At 43.1% G+C, this 21,105-nt stretch overlaps 1 protein-coding gene across 1 annotated transcript in view; it reads left to right on the top strand.

Annotated features, from left to right (window-relative positions):
* LOC141145971 (transmembrane channel-like protein 2) overlaps window positions 1-21,105 on the top strand; it is a 257,035-nt gene that overhangs the window by 163,165 nt on the left and 72,765 nt on the right. Inside the window, exons 9-11 of the mRNA XM_073632759.1 lie at window positions 1,216-1,404; window positions 13,867-14,046; window positions 14,131-14,286. Coding sequence (XP_073488860.1) covers window positions 1,216-1,404; window positions 13,867-14,046; window positions 14,131-14,286 — 525 coding nt within the window. The remainder of the gene's footprint in view (window positions 1-1,215; window positions 1,405-13,866; window positions 14,047-14,130; window positions 14,287-21,105) is intronic.

Raw genomic sequence — 21,105 nt, 5'->3', positions numbered from 1 at the left:
CTGTCAGTGCTCAGACCATATGCTGCAAACTGCATCAAGTTGGTTTGCATGGCTGTCATCCCAGAAGGAAGCCTATTCTAAAGATGATGCACAAGAAAGTCCGCAAACAGTTTGCTGAAGACAAGCAGACTAAGAACATGGATTACTGGAACCATGTCCTGTGGTCTGATGAGACCAAGATAAACTTATTTGGTTCAGATGGTGTCAAGCATGTGTGAGGAGTACAAAGACAAGTGTGTCTTGCCTACAGTCAAGCATGGTGGTGGGAGTGTCATGCTCTGGGGCTGCATGAGCGCTGCCGGCACTGGGGAGTTACAGTTCATTGAGGGAACCATGAATGCCAACATGTATGGTGACATACTGAAGCAAAGCATGATCCCCTCCCTTCGGAGACTGGGCCGCAGGGCATTATTTCTACATAAGGACCCCAAACACACGTCCAAGACGGCCACTGCCTTGCTAAAGAAGCTGAGGGAAAAGGTGATGGACTGGCCAAGCATGTCTCCAGACCTAAACCCTATTGAGCATCTGTGGGGCATCCTCAAATGCAGCGTAAGGTCTCAAACATTCACCAGCTCTGTGATGTCGTCATGGAGAAGTGGAACAGGACTCCAGTGGCAAAATGTGAAGCTCTGGTGAACTCCATGCCAAGATACAGTGCTGGAAAATAATAGTGGCCAAACAAAATATTGACACTTTGGGCCCAATTTGGACATTTTCACTTAGGGGTGTATTCACTTTTGTTGCCAGCGGTTTAGACATTAATGGCTGTGCGTTGAGTTATTTTGAAGGGACAACAAATTTACACTTTTATACAAGCTGTACACTCACTACTTTATATTGTAGCAAAGTGTAATTTCTTCAGTGTTATCACATGGAAAGATATAATAATATATTTACAAAAATGTGAGGGGTGTACTCACTTTTGTGAGATACTGTATATATCCCTCTTTGAGACGTACCTTTAGTATTATTAAGACTCAATTTTTCCTTATATTTATAGCTTTTTAAATGATATTCAATGTATTTTCCAGTGACATTATGTCCGTTTTCTGACTATATCAATTGCCAGGTCTCGAGCAGTTTCCCAGACTGCTTTGATATAATAATGTCCTAGATTTTCTTCTTTTTTGTTTGCTTTTCCTTACCTATAATCAGCATTACTTTTCAATTTTGGGGATAATGTGATTCTGTAGTTTGCGTTCTCTCTTTCAGGAATCTATTGTAGACGAGGAGGAAAGTCATAAGGATGAAAACATTCATCTCACTAGATTCCTTCGGGTCCTGGCCAATGTAATGATAATTTGCTGCTTGTGCGGGAGCGGTTATCTCATTTATTTTGTTGTGAAGCGTTCACAGACTTTCTCCAAGATGCAGAATGTGGGATGGTATGAAAGAAATGAGGTAGTTTATATATACAATGTTCAAATAAAGACTAAAGTTTTCTACAAGTCACGTGAAAAATTAAGTACACCCCATGGAAATGTTTGATTTTTTCAAAGTGATTGAACAGGAAAACATTTAAATTTTTAGGCTTTCTTTCGTCTGTTTTCCACAAGCTCAAGCTCTCCAGCATAATCGGTTTACATGGATGAGACAAACTACATAAAGTGGTAGTAACAGCATTGTTTAAACTTATACCTACAGGTAAGCCTATAATAAGGCTTACCTGTAGGTACAGTAAATATCTCCTAAATGTACACCGTTTTAGTAGATATTTACCTTAGCAGGGTGCCGACCATAGAGAGAGCCGCACTGAGGCCGTGACTCCCGTGCGCATGCGCGGGAGTGAGATTATTGTGGCTCGGCTAAACAAATGTCTGCTGCCTGCAAACCCTGAAGGAAGACAGGGTGCAGATGGAAGCCCTGTCAGCGGTGACAGCGCGCCGCTGGAGGGCTTTGTTTTCAGGTAAATGTTTCATAATATGCTAGTATGCGATGCATACTAGCACATAATGAATTTCCAGAGAGAAGATTTTTTTTTTTTTGTGCTTTCCTACCGCTTTGACACTGGCAAGGGTGATTAAAATGATCCGCTTGTATTTATTTGTGCAAAACCTTTATCCCTAAAGGAAAAAAACTACTGTAACTGATTATAAAGTTTGAGCTGGAGTTTGGATTCACTTTGTAAGTGTAATTAAATCTGCTAATACATTTAACTCTACCCTGCCCCCAGACTGACAATGCTGCCGTCTGCTGTGGCTCCAGTGCTTATTTCTTCAGAGTTATCTCTAACCAATACAGGAAGTGTGTTACTGGCCATATAACCAGGTGAAATCAGAGAGAAAAAAAGAAAACTAAAGCAGCCACCACATCTATTGCTTGGTAAGCTGCAAAATATTACATTTTTGGTTTTGGGTTTAATATCGTTTTAAACAAATGACACATAAAAGTGACATGATATAATTATGTTCATGATCTAAATCACTGCAGAACAGATATGCCCATATATACAATGTGATTTTAGTAATAAACTTACCTTTAATAAAAGTCTTCCATTTAGGTATCGCCGGCTGTTGCTGTCCCAGGCAGAGTACATTTGGTATCACTCCACCTGTGACAGAAGTTGGCGTTATACAGGAAGCATTGGCTTATGCGCCTCTGCTCCACAGCCACTTGCTTTCTCTACCGCCAGTTTCATTCACGACACTGATGCTCTGGGATGGCTTGTCCACAACCCATGATCGGGGCTTGCCAACCCGCCATCCCAGAGCAATGAGGTCACGGGCCACATCAGAGGGCCACTGGTTGAGCACCCCTGATCTAAATGAACCAAAATGCAGATTTATCATATTAAAAATATAAGTACACCTATACATTTGCCACCATTTCAAATCCATGAAATTTGAATCTGGTGTTCCATATTAGGTGCCAATAAATAGAAGTTCCTTAGGGAGTATCAGGTAGAATCTGTCTTTTTTAAACCTCAAGCATCTAGGGTCCCTTTGTGTTTGTGTGGTGTCATTATGCCAAGCTGAATAGCTCTCCCTAAGGTCAACAGAAAGTAAGTTATGAATGCCTATAAGCCTGACAAAAGATTTAAAAAGAGTGACAATTAATTGAAAAAATAAATATATCATTCCACTGTTCAGAAAAAAAAAATCTACAAGTGGCATAGATTTCAAAAACAACTGCTGATCTGTCCAGGACAAACTAAACAAACAAACTAACAAACCCAAAAGTTGATCATTTGATGCTAAAAAATGCCTCCAGGAAAATCAAAGTTTTTTTGCAGGGTGTTTCGGTAACTTTTGTAACAGTTGCGGTCAAAGTACATTAAAGCATTAAAGGGGACGCCACTAAGTGTAGTAGTAAAACTAACTTTATTAGGGCAGCCTAATGTGCACTCACATAAATCCACAAAGGGAGCAGTTGCAATTACAGTAGCATCTGTAAAGAGATCGTCCTCACACCAGGGAAGAGTATTGGCAGCAGCTAACCGCATGGATAGATAAGCCAGGGAGCCACATGTCAGCTGGAATGGAAGGGCACCTGAAACCACTGTGAGCAGAATGGGAAGTGACATCAAGCCAGGGGGTGATTTGTTGCTTAGATAACGCGTTTCAGAGTGCCAGTCATTTACTTTGTCAAAGTGAAAAGGCTTTGGGACAATGCTCGTACCTATAGGTGCAGGGGAGCCTGGGAGAGGGACTCTCAGCCCCAGCACTAGAGGAAAGGCGGAAGTGCTGCCGGACTACACAGCAGTCTTACAGCCTTATGCCCTGTACAGACGGTCAGATTTTCAGACGGAAAATGTGAGATAGGAGCTTGTTGTCGGAAATTCCGACCGTGTGTGGGCTCCATCTGACTTTTTCCATCGGATTTTCCGACACACAAAGTTTGAGAGCAACAAATTCCAAATTTTCCGACAACAAAATCCAATCGCGTAAATTCCGACCGTGTGTGGACAATTCCGACGCACAAAGTGCCACGCATGCTCAGAAAAAATTCCAAGACGGAACTCCTCGGTCTGGTAAAATTAGCATTCGGAATGGATATAGCACTTTCGTCACGTTGCAATGTTTTAAATTGTTTAATGCAGCTCACTCTCTTCTTCTTTATAATGCTAGAAGAATGAAGTTGTTTGGCTGCTCATATTCACACAGACTTCTCACAAACTTCTTTCTTTATTATTTATCGTGATTTCATCAATATATTTTGATTTGTCACATCTGACTCAAAAATTTTCATTTTTTGATTTTTTTTTTTTTTTGGTTAGTATTTTTTTCAAGCCTGATCTTTTTTTTTTTTTTTTTTTTTTTTTTTTTAACTCCAGAATAGTTTGGGTGTGTTTTGTGTGTCAAGTTACCACAACACCATTATTATCTTGTATTATTTAATCTCAAGGAGGTTGCTTGGTGTTGGTGTTAATTGGTGTTGGTGTTAATTTCACATTGTATTTTTTAAATGTACCTGCCTCCTCACAAACAAACTGTCCTTTTTGAAGGAAAACACACATAGGCGAGTATAATTGAAAGAAAAATTCCTTTATTAAGGGCTCATAACCAAACAAATTGGTGAAGCCTTTGGCCCCCAGGGCACACATCAATTATTTTACTGCAAAATTGGTAGCCTGAGGAGTCCGTATATAAGGGAGTTCAATCTGGTCCAAAAGTCCAAGAGATCATGAACAGCAGCAGATGACATATCTGTCCCCAGGCTGTGGTCATACAAGAGCCTGCATCTTTTGTCAGACCAGACTGAACCCAGGTCATCACTCTCTGGTCTTCCTTCCATGCTTCCTTTCACGCTGTGTCTGTGGTTGTGGAGTTGTGGCAGGAGGAGGAGGAGGAGGATGGTCCAACTCACACAGGTGGGTATTGGGTGTGATTTCGCCCCTCACCCCCTTAGTTAAGGTTTTATAAAGAATGTCCTCACACATGAGGCGTTGACCCTCCTGTATGTCCTTCAGTTTTGTGGCAGCCATGCAGGCAAAGGCCTCTTCACGAGTGGGGAAGGCTCTGAGGGACACAGAAGCCTCCCGAATCAGCCTGAGTGCTGAATCCTGCACGTTACTCCCCTTCCTGGGTCTTTTGTTTGGAAGGCGGAGGGGAGGGACCTGCGATTCTGTCAGGCTCCTACTGGTCCCGGCCTTCTCCTGGCTGCCACTTAGCCCCGGCTCCTCCTGGCTGCCACTAACCCTCGCCTCCTCCTGGCTGCCACATTCCAAAGCCTCCTTCTGTGTGCCACATTCCACAGCCTCCTCCTGGCTGAGGTCTTCCTGTGTATGAAAAAGGGACATAGTTTTATTTTTTTCTTCATCAATCACACACAATTTTCATCTCATGACTGTTGCAAATTGAATGTTAACATATATAACAGATTATCATTCTGAGCCCAGCATTTTTCATTCTTGTCCCAATTATTTTTGCCCACTACTGTCTATTGATATGTCAAACAATTTATTAAATCAGCAATTAGTGATCACTAATAACATCTAGTAAACATAATTTATTTATTGACCAGAAATCTGTAGAAGAATGCTATACCTGGCTCCAGCTGGGCTCCTCCACTTCTTCCTGGCTGGAATTCCCAGGTTGGACATCGGAAGCCTCAGCTGGGGTGGAAGATAGGGTGGAAGGAAGAGTGGAAGGAAGAGTAGAGAGGGATTCCCTGACTTCAATCTGGTCTGACAGAAAACTAAGTCTCTCATAGTACCACAGCCTGGGGACATAAATGTCATCTGCTGCAGCTCCTGATCTCATGGAACCCTGGAACCTCTTGCGCTCCCTAAGATATGTGCTCCTCAGGCCACCAATTTTGGCTTTTAAATAGTGGATGGTTGTCGTGGGGACCACCGGCTTCACCAACTCCAGCAGTTTCTCCAGCGCTGCCTGCCTCTTTTGTTTATTATTGTATTGGGGGTGTTTGACCTGCCACAGACAGGGCAGCTCCCTGTATTTGTCTATGAAAAGGGGAGGAAGTTGTGGTCATTGAAGCCATCCATTTTATCTGCAAGACACAACACAAAACAAACTCTAATGTCAGGCTAAAGTCTCCTAATCTTGTCCCAATATAGGCTTCAATCTAGAATCAGTATAGGCCAAAGTTTAACTGTTACCTTCGTTATCATGATAGGCACTTCCAAAACTCCTTCCTCCGCTCACAGATGGTACGTACTACGCACGCGTGTTGCGCTTTATATACACTGCGCATGCGTGAAACTCCGCCCACCCCTGACGTTCTTTCTAGTCTATTCCCCGCCCCTTCTCTTTGGCGCAGTGGGGAAGAGCACATGGTGGAGACACAACAGGTGCGTGCTAATTACAGCAACAACGAGGAGGAGGAGGAAAGCCCGGAGCCAGAAACGTCCCGATCCTGGAGGAGACGATTTAAGGCCTCAAATATGTCCTTTGGGGAGATGTTGGAGATGGTCGACATCCTGAAGAGGGCCGACTATGACGGGAAGTATGGACCTTACCCCAACCCCAATGTCAGAAAGGCCAAGATCATGACGAAAGTTGTCAAGAGTCTGCAGAAGAATTTTGGTGTACGACGATCCAAGGATCAACTGAGGAAGTGGTGGTGGGACCTCAAATTAAGGGAGCACGATCAGTATAGAAGGATCAGGAGAATGCTGCAAAAAAGTAAGTAGTTGTGATGTGTTCCTATTCTTTATTTTTTTTACGTTTGTGCTGCTCTATGTGCTTTTCTTAACTGTTGTACAGTTTAAAATGGCAACTTTCATGTTCATGGGCACATTATTCGTTCGTATGAAACATTGTTCGTTCGGCCTAGAAAACACCATGTTTTGTCCAGATGCAGTTCAAAACATTTTTTCAGGCATACTTCTGTTAAATAAATTTTGTTGTCTAGATGGGTTTGGAACTAGAATGTAATACAAACTAGATTCTGGGTAAGGAGAGGACACTCAACAGCTGTTTACACATCTGGACGCTGGAGCACTAGTGTGGGACACCAGAACACCCTTTTTATTAAGGGGTCCCACACAGGTGCTCCAGTGTATACTATAGGGGTGTCTCCATCTGTGAAGCTTGTACAAAACAGGTAAGTATTCAAGCTTGACAAAGTAAATAAATATTTCTTCATCTTGCAACTCAGCCAAAACAGACAATTGTACCCCACTTCCAAGCAATGTTTCATATTCCTATCAAATATCTGTGTGCTAAGTATACCTATTTTTTATAATGTAGGGGATAAAAGACTCAGAGGACACCACTCAGGAGACAACAGATCCCCCACCTCAGGAAGAAAGGGAAATCCCCCAAAGCCAACAGGAGGAGGAGGAAGGAGATGTGGTGGAAATTGTCACTACAACAGGTGAGTGTCTGCGACCACAGGTTCAGGTAAGAGATGGATGCCGGCATATTTATAATACATGGTGTGTTTTTGTTTCTATATTTTTAGGTGCTCGTGATGTTGTGGATCCAGGTCATTTCACCAGTGAAAGTGCCCAGATCCTGATCGGGGAGATCATGGGATGTAATAGGGACATGGAAAACATCAAGCAAAACATCAATGATGTTCAAAACAAAATGAAGAACATCATTGATGTTTTAGGGAGAGTTTAAAACACCTCCAAATCCCTTACTTTGTTGTGCTTTTTTACGGGAAAAAATGTTCACATTTTTTTACATATTCACGAAAAGCAACATTTTGAAGATGCACACAGTGAGGTGCATTTACTAAAGGCAAATAGACTGTGCACATTGCAAAGTGCAGTTGCACTCTGCAAGAGCAGTTGCTCCAGAGCTTAGTAAATAAGAAGAAGCTCTGCTGACTTCCATCATCCAATCATGTGCAAGAAAATATGCAGTTTTTTTTTATTTTCCTTGCACGTGATTGGGTACTCTTTGCAAACTGAAGCCTTACCTCATTTACTAAGCTCTGGAGCAACTGCACTTGGAGAGAGCAACTGCAAAGTGCACAGTCTATTTGCCTTTAGTACATCAACCCCAGTGTGTCAAAATGTGCTATCTGCCATCACGGGAGATCAATGTATGCGTTTTGGGGGTTCAACCGCTTCCTCAATAATAAAGTAGCTGAGAGGAAGGGGTTGCACCCCCAAAACACGTCCCTTGATCCCCCATGATGGCAGCTAGCACATGTTGACATTCGGCAATTTGTGTGCAGCTTCAAAATTTGGCTTTTCCAGGGGTGACTTCGCCTCATCTGAACACAATATCAAACACAGTTTATAAATACTCATGTCTGATATTGCCTTCAATTTATAACAAAGTTGAACTTTGTAAGTTCCAGATTTGTGTATTTCTTGTTGGTTTTAAACATGCCTGTTTTACCTTAAATGGACATTTCTACTTTTATTAATGTGACCAAAAAAATTGTTATACAACAAACATGTTGGTTTGTTTTAAAAACCTTTTATAAATGCACATGTGATTGTGCTTGTATTAAAAAGATTGATAATCAAGAATGTGTAGATTCTTCTTTCAATGCTCCAAAACTTTTAGTGTGGTAAAATTGGTGTTTTCTGTGATAATGGGGGTTATTTCCTAAGGCCAAATCCACTTTGCACTACGAGTGCAGTTTCAGTGCAGTCTCAAGTGCACTTGTAGTGCAAAGTGTCTTTGCCTTTAGTAAATAACACCCAACAGTGCTTTCTAATGTTACAGAATCACGCCATTTTCAGGACTCCCCAAATTTATGTCAGGGTCAGCTAAAAGAAACACAAGCAGTAAATGTAAGCAAATATTTTGTAAGTTAAAATTTTTTTCTATTTTCAAAAAGGCTCAGACATTGTCTGGCATATTAATGGCACCCCCACCCGCAAAGTATTCCATGTATCTTAGACGGACCTCGCGGGCACTGAGGGGGGGCAAGCCAGGATGGCCAGCTTCAAGCGCCGTCAGGGTTGGTTCATTTACATTAATTCTGGATTCAGGCCCAACTGAGCCAGCACAGTTCACAGAATTTCTCCATAAAAAGTTGTGGAGAACACAGCAAGCCAGGATGATATGTGTCATGAACCTTGGAATACTGAAGTATTTCTCCTTTGATTAAACAGTGGGGGGTCTTCTGCCCTGTCTTAAGGCTAACCCCCTCCAGACGGCTCCATGGTCTGAAAGGAAGGCATTGTTCTGTGTTTGACCGTTTGTTTATGTACTTTAATTACCCCCTGGGGCTTCTCTGTGTCATTACACATATTAGTCCACCTTTTCAAGCTATCGGACCAATCCCTGCTGACCCTGTTTCAAGTCCTCATTTGCATGGACAAGAAGACCTGAGTGAAGACTCGAGTGTACTTTACAATTGACCAATAGCAAAGTGGTTGTTGGGGGCGGGATGTTCAAACTGCTGTGTATAAAAGTGTGTTGTGTGCATCAATAAAAAGTGAGATTCCTGTTTGAACCTACATACAGCCTGCCTGGTGTTTGTTCTGAGCTATCACAACTGGATTCGATCGGCACATAGCTGTAGTTCTAATCCCAGAGCATTGGATGACCGAACCATCAGATGTTGCGATCTGCAATCTGATTCTATAGCTGCAGAGGAGTGTCGGGAGAGTGAAATCGAGCGAGCAGGGGCTGGTTACAATATGCAAGAAATAGGCGGAACCGGTAATTAAAAACCCTCTGGTCCGGGGTGAGGTTCCTCATAGGGAATGGCCGCATAAGATGGTCCCCCAGCGCAAACGCTTCATCTGCAACGAAGACGAATGGGAGTCCTTCCGCATTGTCTTCTGGAGGTGGCAAGTCCAAGCTGCCATTCTGGAGACGCCTGTAGAACTCTGTGTCAGTGATGACTCCACCATCTGCCATTCTTCCCCACATCCACATACAGGAACTCGTAAGTAGCCGACACCACCACCAACATCACAATACTGTTGAACCCCTTGTAGTTGTAATAGTATGACCCCGAGTTGGGTGGTGGGACGATGTGGACGTGTTTCCCATTAATTGCCCCTCCGCAGTTAGGAAAGTCCCACTGCTGGGCAAAGTGAGAGGCCACAGTCTGCCATTCCTGTGGGTTGGAAGGAAACTGTGGAGTCAAACAAGAATAAAAAATTATTCATTTAGCACATAAACATGGAAAGCAGATTAGACACAAACATTCTTGGCCAACATCAGTCTAACTTTTTTTTAGGGACTATTTAAAGACAAAGACATAAGGTCCACCTATCAGATTCCCCCCCCCCCCTCTCATGGGCCATTTTGGGAATTTTATGGGGGGGAGATGTTTTGGACAGGTAACCCTCTACACTTCATTGAGAGATGAATGCCTAAATAATGTGGATTACTTTGGCCAGCCCCTCCTTACTTTACACTATTGGCAGCCCGCTGGACAGGTAAGAAGTGTCATAATACAAAGAGAAAAATACACACTGTACACATATTAGCACATTTTTACATTCTGCTATTACCTATCAAGATAATAATAGGATACAAAAACTTTAAACAGTACCATTTGGAAGTATTCAGGCAGGCCCTTGCACTACATGCTTTGGGGATTTCATCCATAAATCTGACCACAAAAGAGATGGGTATAGTGTGTATGGGTTTGGCAAAGTCAGCAGATAGAGGATTGAGGATAGATAGAGGATTGGTATCAGCTGAGTTAGCAGTTGGGGGGGAGGGTTCCAAATGATTTTGTGACCCCCAAAAAAAGCCTCTGGTACTCTGCCAGAATTTCAAGCACACATCACAACTTTGAACATTTTAGGGGGTATTTAGGTTAAAGCACTACTATGGAGCTGACAAAATACATTGTTAAGTGACTACACACGGTGAATATAGGCCAAGGAGAGCATGCTGTGGAGAGAAGTGAAGGCAAATATGCATGAAGGACCAAAAAAAAAAAAATCATGCATGCATGAGGACAAAGGGGACATTCACAGCATATTACAATCATGGTAATTAGGGAATGAGGAAAGAAATACAATATATTATCAAACATTCTATACAATAAAATGTGATATTAAAGGATAAAAATCTTACCTTATTATACTCCTTGTGCAGGACTTGGATGATGGCAGAACAGGTCTCTGGGATAATGATCCCCAGAGCCTGGGGGGAGATGCCTGTTGAGAACTTGAGGTCCTGCAGGCTTCTCTCCGTCGCCAAGTACCGCAGGGTGGCGACTAGCATGTGCTCCGGAGTGATGGCTTGCCTCATGCAGGTATCCTGCCTGCTGATATAGGGGGTCAGCAAAGCCAACAAACGGTGAAATACGGGGTCCGTCATCTGGAGAAAGTTCCTGAAATCATCAGGATTATTCTCACGGATCTCACGGAGCAAAGGCATGTGACAGAACTGGTCACGCTGGAGCAACCAATTCTTGGTCCATGAACTCCTCCTTGCCCTGTTCATGGACTGGGCTTGTGTTAAGGTAAGGACCCCAACACCAAGTCCCCGCACAGCACGAACTCTATGAATAATACGTATATGCAACATGGCTAGAAAACGGTCAGCTGCTCAGAACGAAGTAACAGAACGCACTGAAGAACAGCAAGGCCTGTGAAGAGCGAACTGAAAATCAGTAACGAACGAACAAGAACACAATGACAGAGTCAAGGGTAACTCGCTGCACGCACTGAAGACCAGATAAAAACCCACAAGCACAAACTGAACAGCAGAAAACGATCTGAAAACCGCGAGTCTGAAAAAGCGCGAATCGTCTCTCACCAAACTTTTACTAACACAAGATTAGCAAAAGGAGCCCAAAGGGTGCCACGCTTGGTTCTGAACTGCCCTTTTATAGTTTCGTCATACATGGTATATGTGACCGCGTTCTTGGCGATCGGAAATTCCGACAACTTTGTGCGACCGTGTGTAGACAAAACAAGTTTGAGCCAACATCCGTCGGAAAAAATCGATGGATTTTGTTGTCAGAATGTCCGATCAATGTCCGATCGTGTGTACGGGGCATTACAGTGTGATCCAATCAACATCCAAAGACATTAAAATTAAAAAAACAATAAGGCATAATAAAATACAAAATACAATGATAGTAACCATATCTTAGAAATATTATAGAAATGTTATCTTGTTAATTACTCTGTATTAGCTGTACACTTTATAATAGCAGAGGGAGAGGGGACTAATGGTCAGAAATCGATAACCCAAGGAAAGAAACAGCACAAGGAGTATTATTATAAAATCATACTAATCTCTATCTCCTCATTGAGACCTATTGTAGCCTGCGTATCCAGTACGTAAATTCAGTAGGTTTCCTGTTTACACAGTTTTATGAAATTTTCAGCTGAAGAGTAGGTTTTGGGCATACCTTCATTGACCCATACTTTTAAACCGCCAGAAAGTTTTTCATGATGTTACTTAAAGTGTGGGGGGACACTGTGTTTGTCGTAACCATACTGACACTGAGAAAGGTTACATGAGTGTTAAAATCATTGTATTTTATTATATTTTTTTATTATTTTATTATTATGTTTTTGTTTTTTCATTTTAAAGTTATTTGGATGTTTGTTGAATCACACTTGAAGTCTTGTGAGGCTGCTGTGTAGTCTGGCAGCACTTCTGCCTTTCCTCTAGTGCTGGGGCTGCCCCCCCTCCTCTCCAGGGTCCACTGCAACTATAAGTACAAGCATCATCTTCCATAGCCTATTAGGTCTGACAAAGGAGCTGAGTGGCACTCCAAGACGTGTTACCTATGACGCCACTTCCAGTTCTGCATTCCACAGTGGTTTTGGATGCCCTTCCATTCCAGCTCATGGGCGGCTCCCTGGCTTATCAATCCATGTTATTTGCTGCTGCCAATATTCCTCCCTGGTGTGTGGACAATCCCTCTACAGATGCAACCGTAACTACAAGCGCTCCCTTTATGAATTTACATGAGTGCACATTTGACTTTCTTATTAAGGATGTTTTTAATACTGCACTTAGTGGCACCCCTTGTGTCCTTTTCAAAGATCTATTCCTGTCTCTTGGTGGAGTTGACTGCTTTGTGCTTGAAGTTTTTTTTATGGACTGTTTTTACTACTATGGCCTATTATGAACTTACTTAGTCCACTTTATTTCATAAGGATTTATTAGGAAGTTACCTGCTTTTATACATCTGGGATTGCGCTGTATACTTATTGTTTATTTTGCTGTCAAAGTACATACATCCACAAGTCAACCTACATGGGAGGTGTGTTACGAAAAATCCTTTGCTGTCCATATAAAGAACATCAGAGCAAGATTAGAGTATGCCATTTTACATACAGTGTAGGTAAACACCAGGTCTTCTGGAACGATGTGTTAAAAACTGATCAGTCACAGAGCTGTTTGGCCACAGTACCAGTAGACATGTTTGCCGCAAAAATTTCAGGAGACCTAATGTGAACTTCACTAACAGGAAACACATGGAGATTCCATATCCTCTTGCAGATGCAAATACACAGAACATGCAGATGCAAATGCACAGAACATGAACTCAGTTACAGACAATCCCAGATGATTTTAAGTTGACTTGTTATTGCTATAACTGTATAACTGTTAACAGGTAATGTATTAAAATGCAGGCACCTAGATGTGTCTGCATATGCCTTTAGATTTCCACCTGAAAATCTGGGTCTCTCTTTTTATGCAAATCTGAACTTCAGCTAGAATGCAACAACATTGGGCTGCCCATTTATCTTTCTATTGGTCAGGGAAGGTGCCAATGGAATTGCTGGGTCAACTATTCAAGTGTTGTAGCTGGTGGGCCAAAGTGCTGATCAATAGCTCAATTTAAAACTTGTATAATGTAATGGCCCAAGTTTGTCAGCTACAAAAACACTATGAATAAAATATACATAAAGGCACCTCTAGCTGCATCTTATTTGTGATAGCGGTTAAGTTTAAAGATTTATTTTAAAAGTGAGTGAGTGAACGCATTAGCTTTGTCACATAAGTCAAATAGTCATTTTTTGCACACTGACCATTTAATTATTTGATTCTTTTACAGGTTGAGATTGTAATGTCTTTGCTTGGGATGTTTTGCCCACCTTTATTTGAAACAATAGCAAATCTGGAAGATTACCATCCCCGTGTGGCTCTAAAGTGGCAGCTTGGTCGAATATTTGCTTTATTCCTTGGCAACCTTTACACCTTCTTACTAGCTCTGATGGATGATGTCAATGAAAAAGTAAGACAAAAAATTACTGAAATTTGCTTCTAAAATGTACTATCACTACTTGATGCATCTAAGCATAATTATATCTTCTTAAAGCTAGCCCAAGAAGACATAATAAAGAACATCACTCACTGGACACTATACAATTATTACAATGCTTCCACCTTTATAAATGGAACTGATACTACACCACCACCTCTGCATCCAGCCGACGTGCCTAGAGGACCCTGTTGGGAGACCAATGTTGGAGTTGTAAGAAGACTTTGCTTTTATACTATGTATAATTTTGCAGCCTTGACATTATACAGATTTAAATGTATTTATTCACATAGGGCAAAGCCAAACACATATATTAAATCATTACAGCAAACCAGATTTAAAGTGGCTCTCTTATAGGAAAAATATAGAAATCTTAATTTTGCTTAAGCAATACCTTAAGGCCTCATGCCCACTGACATTTTTACAGACGCTTTTTTGAGCGTTTTTTGCAGCTTAAAAATGTCTCTCCATGTTAGCCTATGGCCTCATGCCCACCATGGCATTTTTGAGCTGTAAGTGGCATAGGCGTTTTTAAGCTTAAAAAAAAACCCAGGACCAGTGCATTCTGAGGCTCCAGCGCTAGAGCTGTAAAAACGCCGGTAGAAGGTGTTAAACGTGATTTAACAGGGCTTAACACTGCATACACAGTGTTATGCACTGTCCAGCATTTCTCTGTCCCTATTCAAAATCAATGGTTCTCTATGGGAGCCCACTGATTTGAATAGAAGTTGGATCAAGATGATCCGACTTGCAGTGAGACTTGTGTGCTGAGAATCTTGCAGAGGAACCCCGACAAAATTTTGCGTGAGGTTCCCCCCCAAGATCCATACCAGACCCTTATCCAAGCACGCAGCCTGGCAGGTCAGCAAAGGGGGAGACGAGTGAGCACCCCCCTCCTGGACCATCCAGATCACATGCCCTCAACATGGGGGGTGGGTGCTTTGGGGCAGAGGGGGCCCCTGCGCCCCCCCACCCCAAAGCACCTTGTCCCCATGTTGATGAGGACAAGGGCCTCTTCCCGATAACCCTTGTCCGGTGGTTGTCAGGGTCAGCGGGCAGGGATTTATCGTGATCTGGAAGCCCCCTTTAACAAGGGGCCCCCCAGATCACGGCACCCCACCCTAGGTGAATGAGTATGGGGTACATCGTACCCCTACCCATTCACCTAAATAAAAAAGTGTCAAAAATAAATACACTACAAAGGTTTTAAAGTATTTTATTAAAGCAGCTTTGGTTCTTCTCCTCTCTCTTCTGCTCTTTTGCTGGGTCTTCTCCCCTCTCCGGTTCTTCTCCTCTCATTCTGCTAACTTTTCCTCTTTTGTTGGGTCTTCTCCCTCTGTTCTTCTTCTGATGTTGACGATGTTGACTTGTAATGTTGGGTCCACAGTGTACAATGACTTATATTGGCATAGGGTGGGGCCACCCTATGACGTAAGTCAGAGGACATGCCCCTCGTGACGTCATTGCCCCATCATGCCCTGGGCAGTGACGTCACAAGGGGCGTGCCCTCCTACTTACGTTATCGGGTGGCCCCACCCCATGCCAATATAAGTCATTGCACGCGGCGGACCCAGCATTACACCAGGAGATCACGTCGAGTCAACATCGGAAGAAGAACAGAGGGAGAAGACCCAACAGAAGAGCAGAAGATAGTGGAGAGAGAGGAGAAGAACCGGAGAGGGAAAAAGTCAGAAGACCTAGCAAAAGAGCAGAAGAGAGAGGAGAAGAACTGGAGAGGGGAGAAGACCCAGCAAAAGAGCAAAAGAGAGAGGAGAAGAACCAGAGCTGCTTTAATAAAATACTTTAAAAACCTGTGTAGTGTGTTTATTTTTGACATTTTTTATTTAGGTCAATGAGTAGGGGCACAATGTACCCCATACTCATTCACCTAGGGTGAGGGGCCGTGATCTGGGGGGCCCCTTGTTAAAGGGGGCTTCCAGATCACGATAAGTCCCCACCCGCAGACCCTGACAACCACCGGGCAAGGGTTGTCGGGAGGAGGCCCTTGTCCTCATCAACATGGGGTTAAGGTGCTTTGGGGTGTAGAGGCGCAGGGGCCACCTCATTTTTTTATTTAGGTAAATGAGTAGGGGTACCATGTACCCCATACTCATTCACCTAGGGTGGGGGGCGGTGATCTGGGGGGCCCCCTGTTAAAGGGGGCTTCCAGAGCACGATAAGTCCCCACCCGCAGACCCTGACAACCACCGGGCAAGGGTTGTCGGGAAGAGGCCCTTGTCCTCATCAACATGGGGTTAAGGTGCTTTGGGGTGGAGAGGCGCAGGGGCCACCTCTGCCCCAAAGCACCCACCCCCCATGTTAAGGGCATGTGACCTGTAATGGTCCAGGAGGGGGGCGCTCACTCGTCCCCCCCTTTCCTGACCTGCCGAGATGCATGCTCGAATAAGGGTCTGGTATGGATCTTGGGGGGAACCTCACACAAAATTTTGTCAGGGTCCCCCTGCAGAATTCTCAGCACACAAGTCGCACCAGAAGTCGAATCATCTTGATCCGACTTCTGGTGCGACTTCTATTCAAATCAATGGGCTCCCATAGGGAACCATTGATTTTGAATAGAGACAGAGAAACGTGGCTGAAAGCTAGCGTGGTTAAAAGGGCATTGATGCCAATGCAAAACGCGAAAAAAATCTTGTTTTTAATGCCGCATTTTTCCTGGCGTCGGTACTAGCTTTGCAGCTCATTTTTTAAATGTCCATGGGCATGTAGCCTAAAAAATGTCACTTTTTGTCCTAAATTCCTCCTGAAAAATAACAGCAAACATTCTGTGCCTAAGCACTACTTTGGATTTAGTCTCATAGATGCACATTTGGAAAGTGAGTAAAAGGGATTGCACCTCTGACTTCTAGTCTCACAAATTTTGGAATGAGATTTGGTGATGTCCTTACTGTGCTGCTAACTATTCTCTTTCCTGAAGAGAAAGCTATACTTATAGTGGTTTTAACCCTAAAAAAATAAATATAAATTTTCTTATCGTACATCTCGGGACACAGAGCCATAGTAGTTACTATGTGGGTTATAGGCCACCTTCAGGTGATGGACACTGGCACACCCTAAGACAAGAAGTCCACTCCCAATATAACCCCTCCCACTACTGGGAGTACCTCAGTTTTTTTGCCAGTGTCTAAGGTGTTGGTCACGAGTGAAGATGTGCTGTGCTGTGCTGAGCTCCACTGGAGCAATCCTTGCTGGGGCTAGCTATGCAGCCAGATCCATTCAAAGTGTCCTTTAGGCCAAATTGAATGGTACCCGGGCCTCGTGTCCGAAAAAACGAAGTTTTGCCTGTAATGCTTCTCTTTTTAGAGAGCTGGACCCGGGATCCATTACTTTTGGTATTAAGGCCATTTTACTGGCGGGATGCTATTACAGATCCAGGATTGTGGGTTCCCCGAGGGTCCCTGGCTCCTGAAGGTTTGTTAACGGAACCCACCGTGAAGGGTGAAGATTGGGTCTGTGGGTTATTACCACAGAAAACCCTGTTGCGGAAAAGGTAAGTGGAGTTTTTCTAAGAAATTTTTGAATTTTCTTATGAAATGTCTCCTTTAGTTAGTAAATGTTGTCATGCCTAAGTGTCACCACTGGGGGCTGTATGGAGCACGTACCTTCTCATGCTTCCTCAAGAGATCACACTGTGTTCGGAGCAGCAGGCTTCTTTTTTTCTCCAGCTAGCAGGCAGACCTCCGGTAAGTCTTGGGGGGTTTTTCCTCTTTACCAGACACCCCCCATGCAGGCTGTACTCTCCCCCTCTTCATGAGGTGAGCGTTAGGAGAAAACAAAAAAAAAGCGATCAGCATGCCGCCCTACTCTGCGGCAGCTTCCAGGTCCCCTCCTCATCATTCCTCCCTCACTGAACGATCCCGTAGGATCAGAGGCACGGAAAAACTCTTTTTTAAAAAAGAGGAGGGGGGCCGAATGAGACAGAGGGGGGAGCGGGGCTTAGCGCAGCGTTGGCGTCCTCCAACGTCCAGCGAGGGGAATGTGCTTTTTAAAAGCTCCATAGTTGCTGCTGCAAGCTGACGGAGGGACATGAAAGAGGTTTGGTGACACAGGCATTTCCTATTGACACATTTACTATTGCATCAGGCTGAACATTAATAGTAACGGCAGGGCTGGACTATTGTTCAAGCAGTTGATGCGCTCCTACTGGTATTACTTCTGCTTTGTGCATCGGGCTATGGTCGGAAGAGGGGGGGGGTAAAAACACCTAAAAAAATAGCTATAGAAAGACTTCTACAGCCACAAAAAAGCCTAGAACCATCTAAAAAAAGATGGCATCCTCCCCTGACAGTGAAATGGCTGGTCAGAATAAGCCATCAGGGACGTCGGGTGTTGAAGCTGCTCTTAACACTGCAGCCCCTGTATATATTACTGAAGAGGTTTTTTTCCTCAACCATTTTAGGCTTGGAACAAAAGATTGATGCGTTAATCGCATCCCAGAGTGGGACTAAGCGTGACAGGTCCCCTTCCATTACCCAGGACACTCAAACTGAGGAACAGGGGGCGAGAGATAACAAATTTCTCTCAGGGGACCAGGAAGAAGCTGATGACTCCTCTTCTGAAGAGTCTAATACAGAAGGATCAGGTTCACAATCTGAAAGGTTGTTGGTACGATCTCTCACTGAATTGGTCCGCTCCACATTTTTGCTGCCAGTAGCGGGGTCAGTCAATGAGCCCACTTCTTGTTTGGGTTCGCTAAAGCCTCCCCAAGCTATTCATGCTTTTCCAATCCATTCATTACTAAAAAAGCTTATGTATTCTGAGTGGGAGCACCCAGATAAGTAGTTTTTTTCCTCCAAAAAAGTTTTCAACACTTTATCCTATGGAGGAAGAGTTTAATACGAAATGGGGGATTCCAGCAATTGATGCTGCTATAACCTCTGTGAATAAAAACTTGACTTGTCCGGTAGACAATGCTCAAATGCTGAAGGATCCAATGGATAAGAAGTTGGAATTCCTATTTAAAAACATTATTTCTCTGGCAGGTTCAGTGGTTCAGCCTGCGCTGGCAGCGATTGGTGTATGTCAGTCCTTAAAAGACCAGTTTAAATAGGTGCTCAAGATTATTCCTGATCAGCAGGCCCAAGATTTGGCTCTGGATATCAGGGGCGTTATGTTTTACAATAGACGCTATGAGAGATTCTATTCTCTGGGCCTCACGGCTTATGCTCAGGCTGGTGCATGTGCGTAGAGTTCTATGGTTGAAAAATTGAGAAATGCAGTATGAAGAAACTCCTCTCCAGGTATGATTTTTTTTGCTTCTACAAGTAAATCGTTGCTGTTATTAATACCTCAGAGACTTTCTAAAGAGACTAGCCCTAAATGACAGTGCCAAGCATATTAACAAAGTATGACAAAGGGACTCTGGAACCTTGAAGAGGGTGTAATGCTGTAGAACTAATCTAACAGTTTACGGGACCCATGTGTGAGTCTTATTCAAGACCCTAAATGCTAATTGTAGTACGGTAGTACTTAAAACAGGAATGTGACAACAAATGGACTGAAGCCAATTTGTATGACATACTGCTGATAATGTTCAGGGATTGTTGTCCTTCTCTGTTCACACTGAGTTACAGGACTGTACGTGTTTTTGCACCTGTTCTTTCAGAAGGGTATATGATCTCGGGTATACAGCCAGAGAAGAAGCCAGTGGGAAGAGAAAGATTTTCTTCATTTTTTTTTCCTTCTATAGATTTGATAATACTGCATTCCAACGTCATTACAAGCAAAGGCCACAATACAAAGCGAGAACCCCAAGAACGCCCCTATGAGACTGCTTTAGAAATGAACTCTTTATTATTTAGCTACAATTAATGTCTTCAATGAATTGATTGGAATGGAAAGGATTTAATGTCTTGGGGTCCTAGAGCATAAGGCATTGGTTTTGCCATCCCAATGTTTATGGCAAACGCCCATTGTTTGTGTCCTGCTTGTTTTCACTCTACCGAGAGTATCTGAGAAGCAAAACTCTACAGGTGCTTACACCACCACAAGGAGCGTGAAAGCGAATAAGTGTTGGGTTAATACAGTCTCTAACTGAGGTTAGACAATAGCTGGGTGTAAGGCGCTAAAAGGGGACTAAGATAAGTTTCCTAGGAGTGGACTCCTTGAACTCCTGGAGTATTGAGAGCTTAGCGGGGGAGGCAGAGAAATAATAAAAGAGAACATGAGAGGTTGGTCGCAAAAAGCAACAGAACCTAAGACCCCCAAAGAGAGTTTGAATACGAGTACAATTCAGAAATACCTAAAGGAAGTGAGTTCAAGGAGTCCCGGAGTGGAAAAAAAGCAGCTGGGTACAAAAGAAAAGAAGAAAGAGCCTGTGAAACATAAAGTAGATCAAGGGGAAAAGTCCAGAGAAGAGTTGGAGTCGACGGGAGAATTTGATCTCAATAAAATTGAAGAACAAAGAAATTTGGCTTTAATCCCAACGAAAATAGAAATGCTGGAAATGTTTGCTAAATTAGAAAGCTCGATTAAAACGGAAATTTTAAACGTAAGGACGGATATGAGCCATTTATTGAAGAGAGTTGAAGAAGCGAACGAATTAACAGGGAAACAAGCTCAAGAAATATTAGATCTAAAAACACAAATGAGAAAAATGCAAACTGACCATCGAGATATACTATATATACTATATAAACTAGAAGAACAAGAAAATCAAAGCTGCCGGCAAAACATCAGGATTAGAGCGCTACCGGAAAAACAAGGGGAGGACCTAGAGACTAAGATGAAAAAAATATTTAACCCAATCTTAGACAGAAGGGTGGAAGATGAGCTAAACATTGATCGGGTACAAAGGGTCAGAAAGCCCCCAGGTCTGAGAGAGGAAATACCGAGGGACGTTATCATCAAATTCCATCAGTATGAGGATAAAGCCAAGATTTGGAAGAATCTCAGAGGAGCATCCTGTGAAATACGAGAGAGTAGGTTTACAAATATTTACTGATTTATCAACAGGAACTTTGGCCCAGAGATGCCAACTGAAACCCCTTCAGGAACAATTGGGGACGGCCGACA

Source organism: Aquarana catesbeiana, linkage group LG05 (assembly GCF_042186555.1).
Source record: "Aquarana catesbeiana isolate 2022-GZ linkage group LG05, ASM4218655v1, whole genome shotgun sequence".
NCBI lineage: Eukaryota > Metazoa > Chordata > Amphibia > Anura > Ranidae > Aquarana > Aquarana catesbeiana.
Note: the sequence above shows the minus strand (reverse complement) of the source record. Positions and strands in the feature narration are given on the sequence as shown.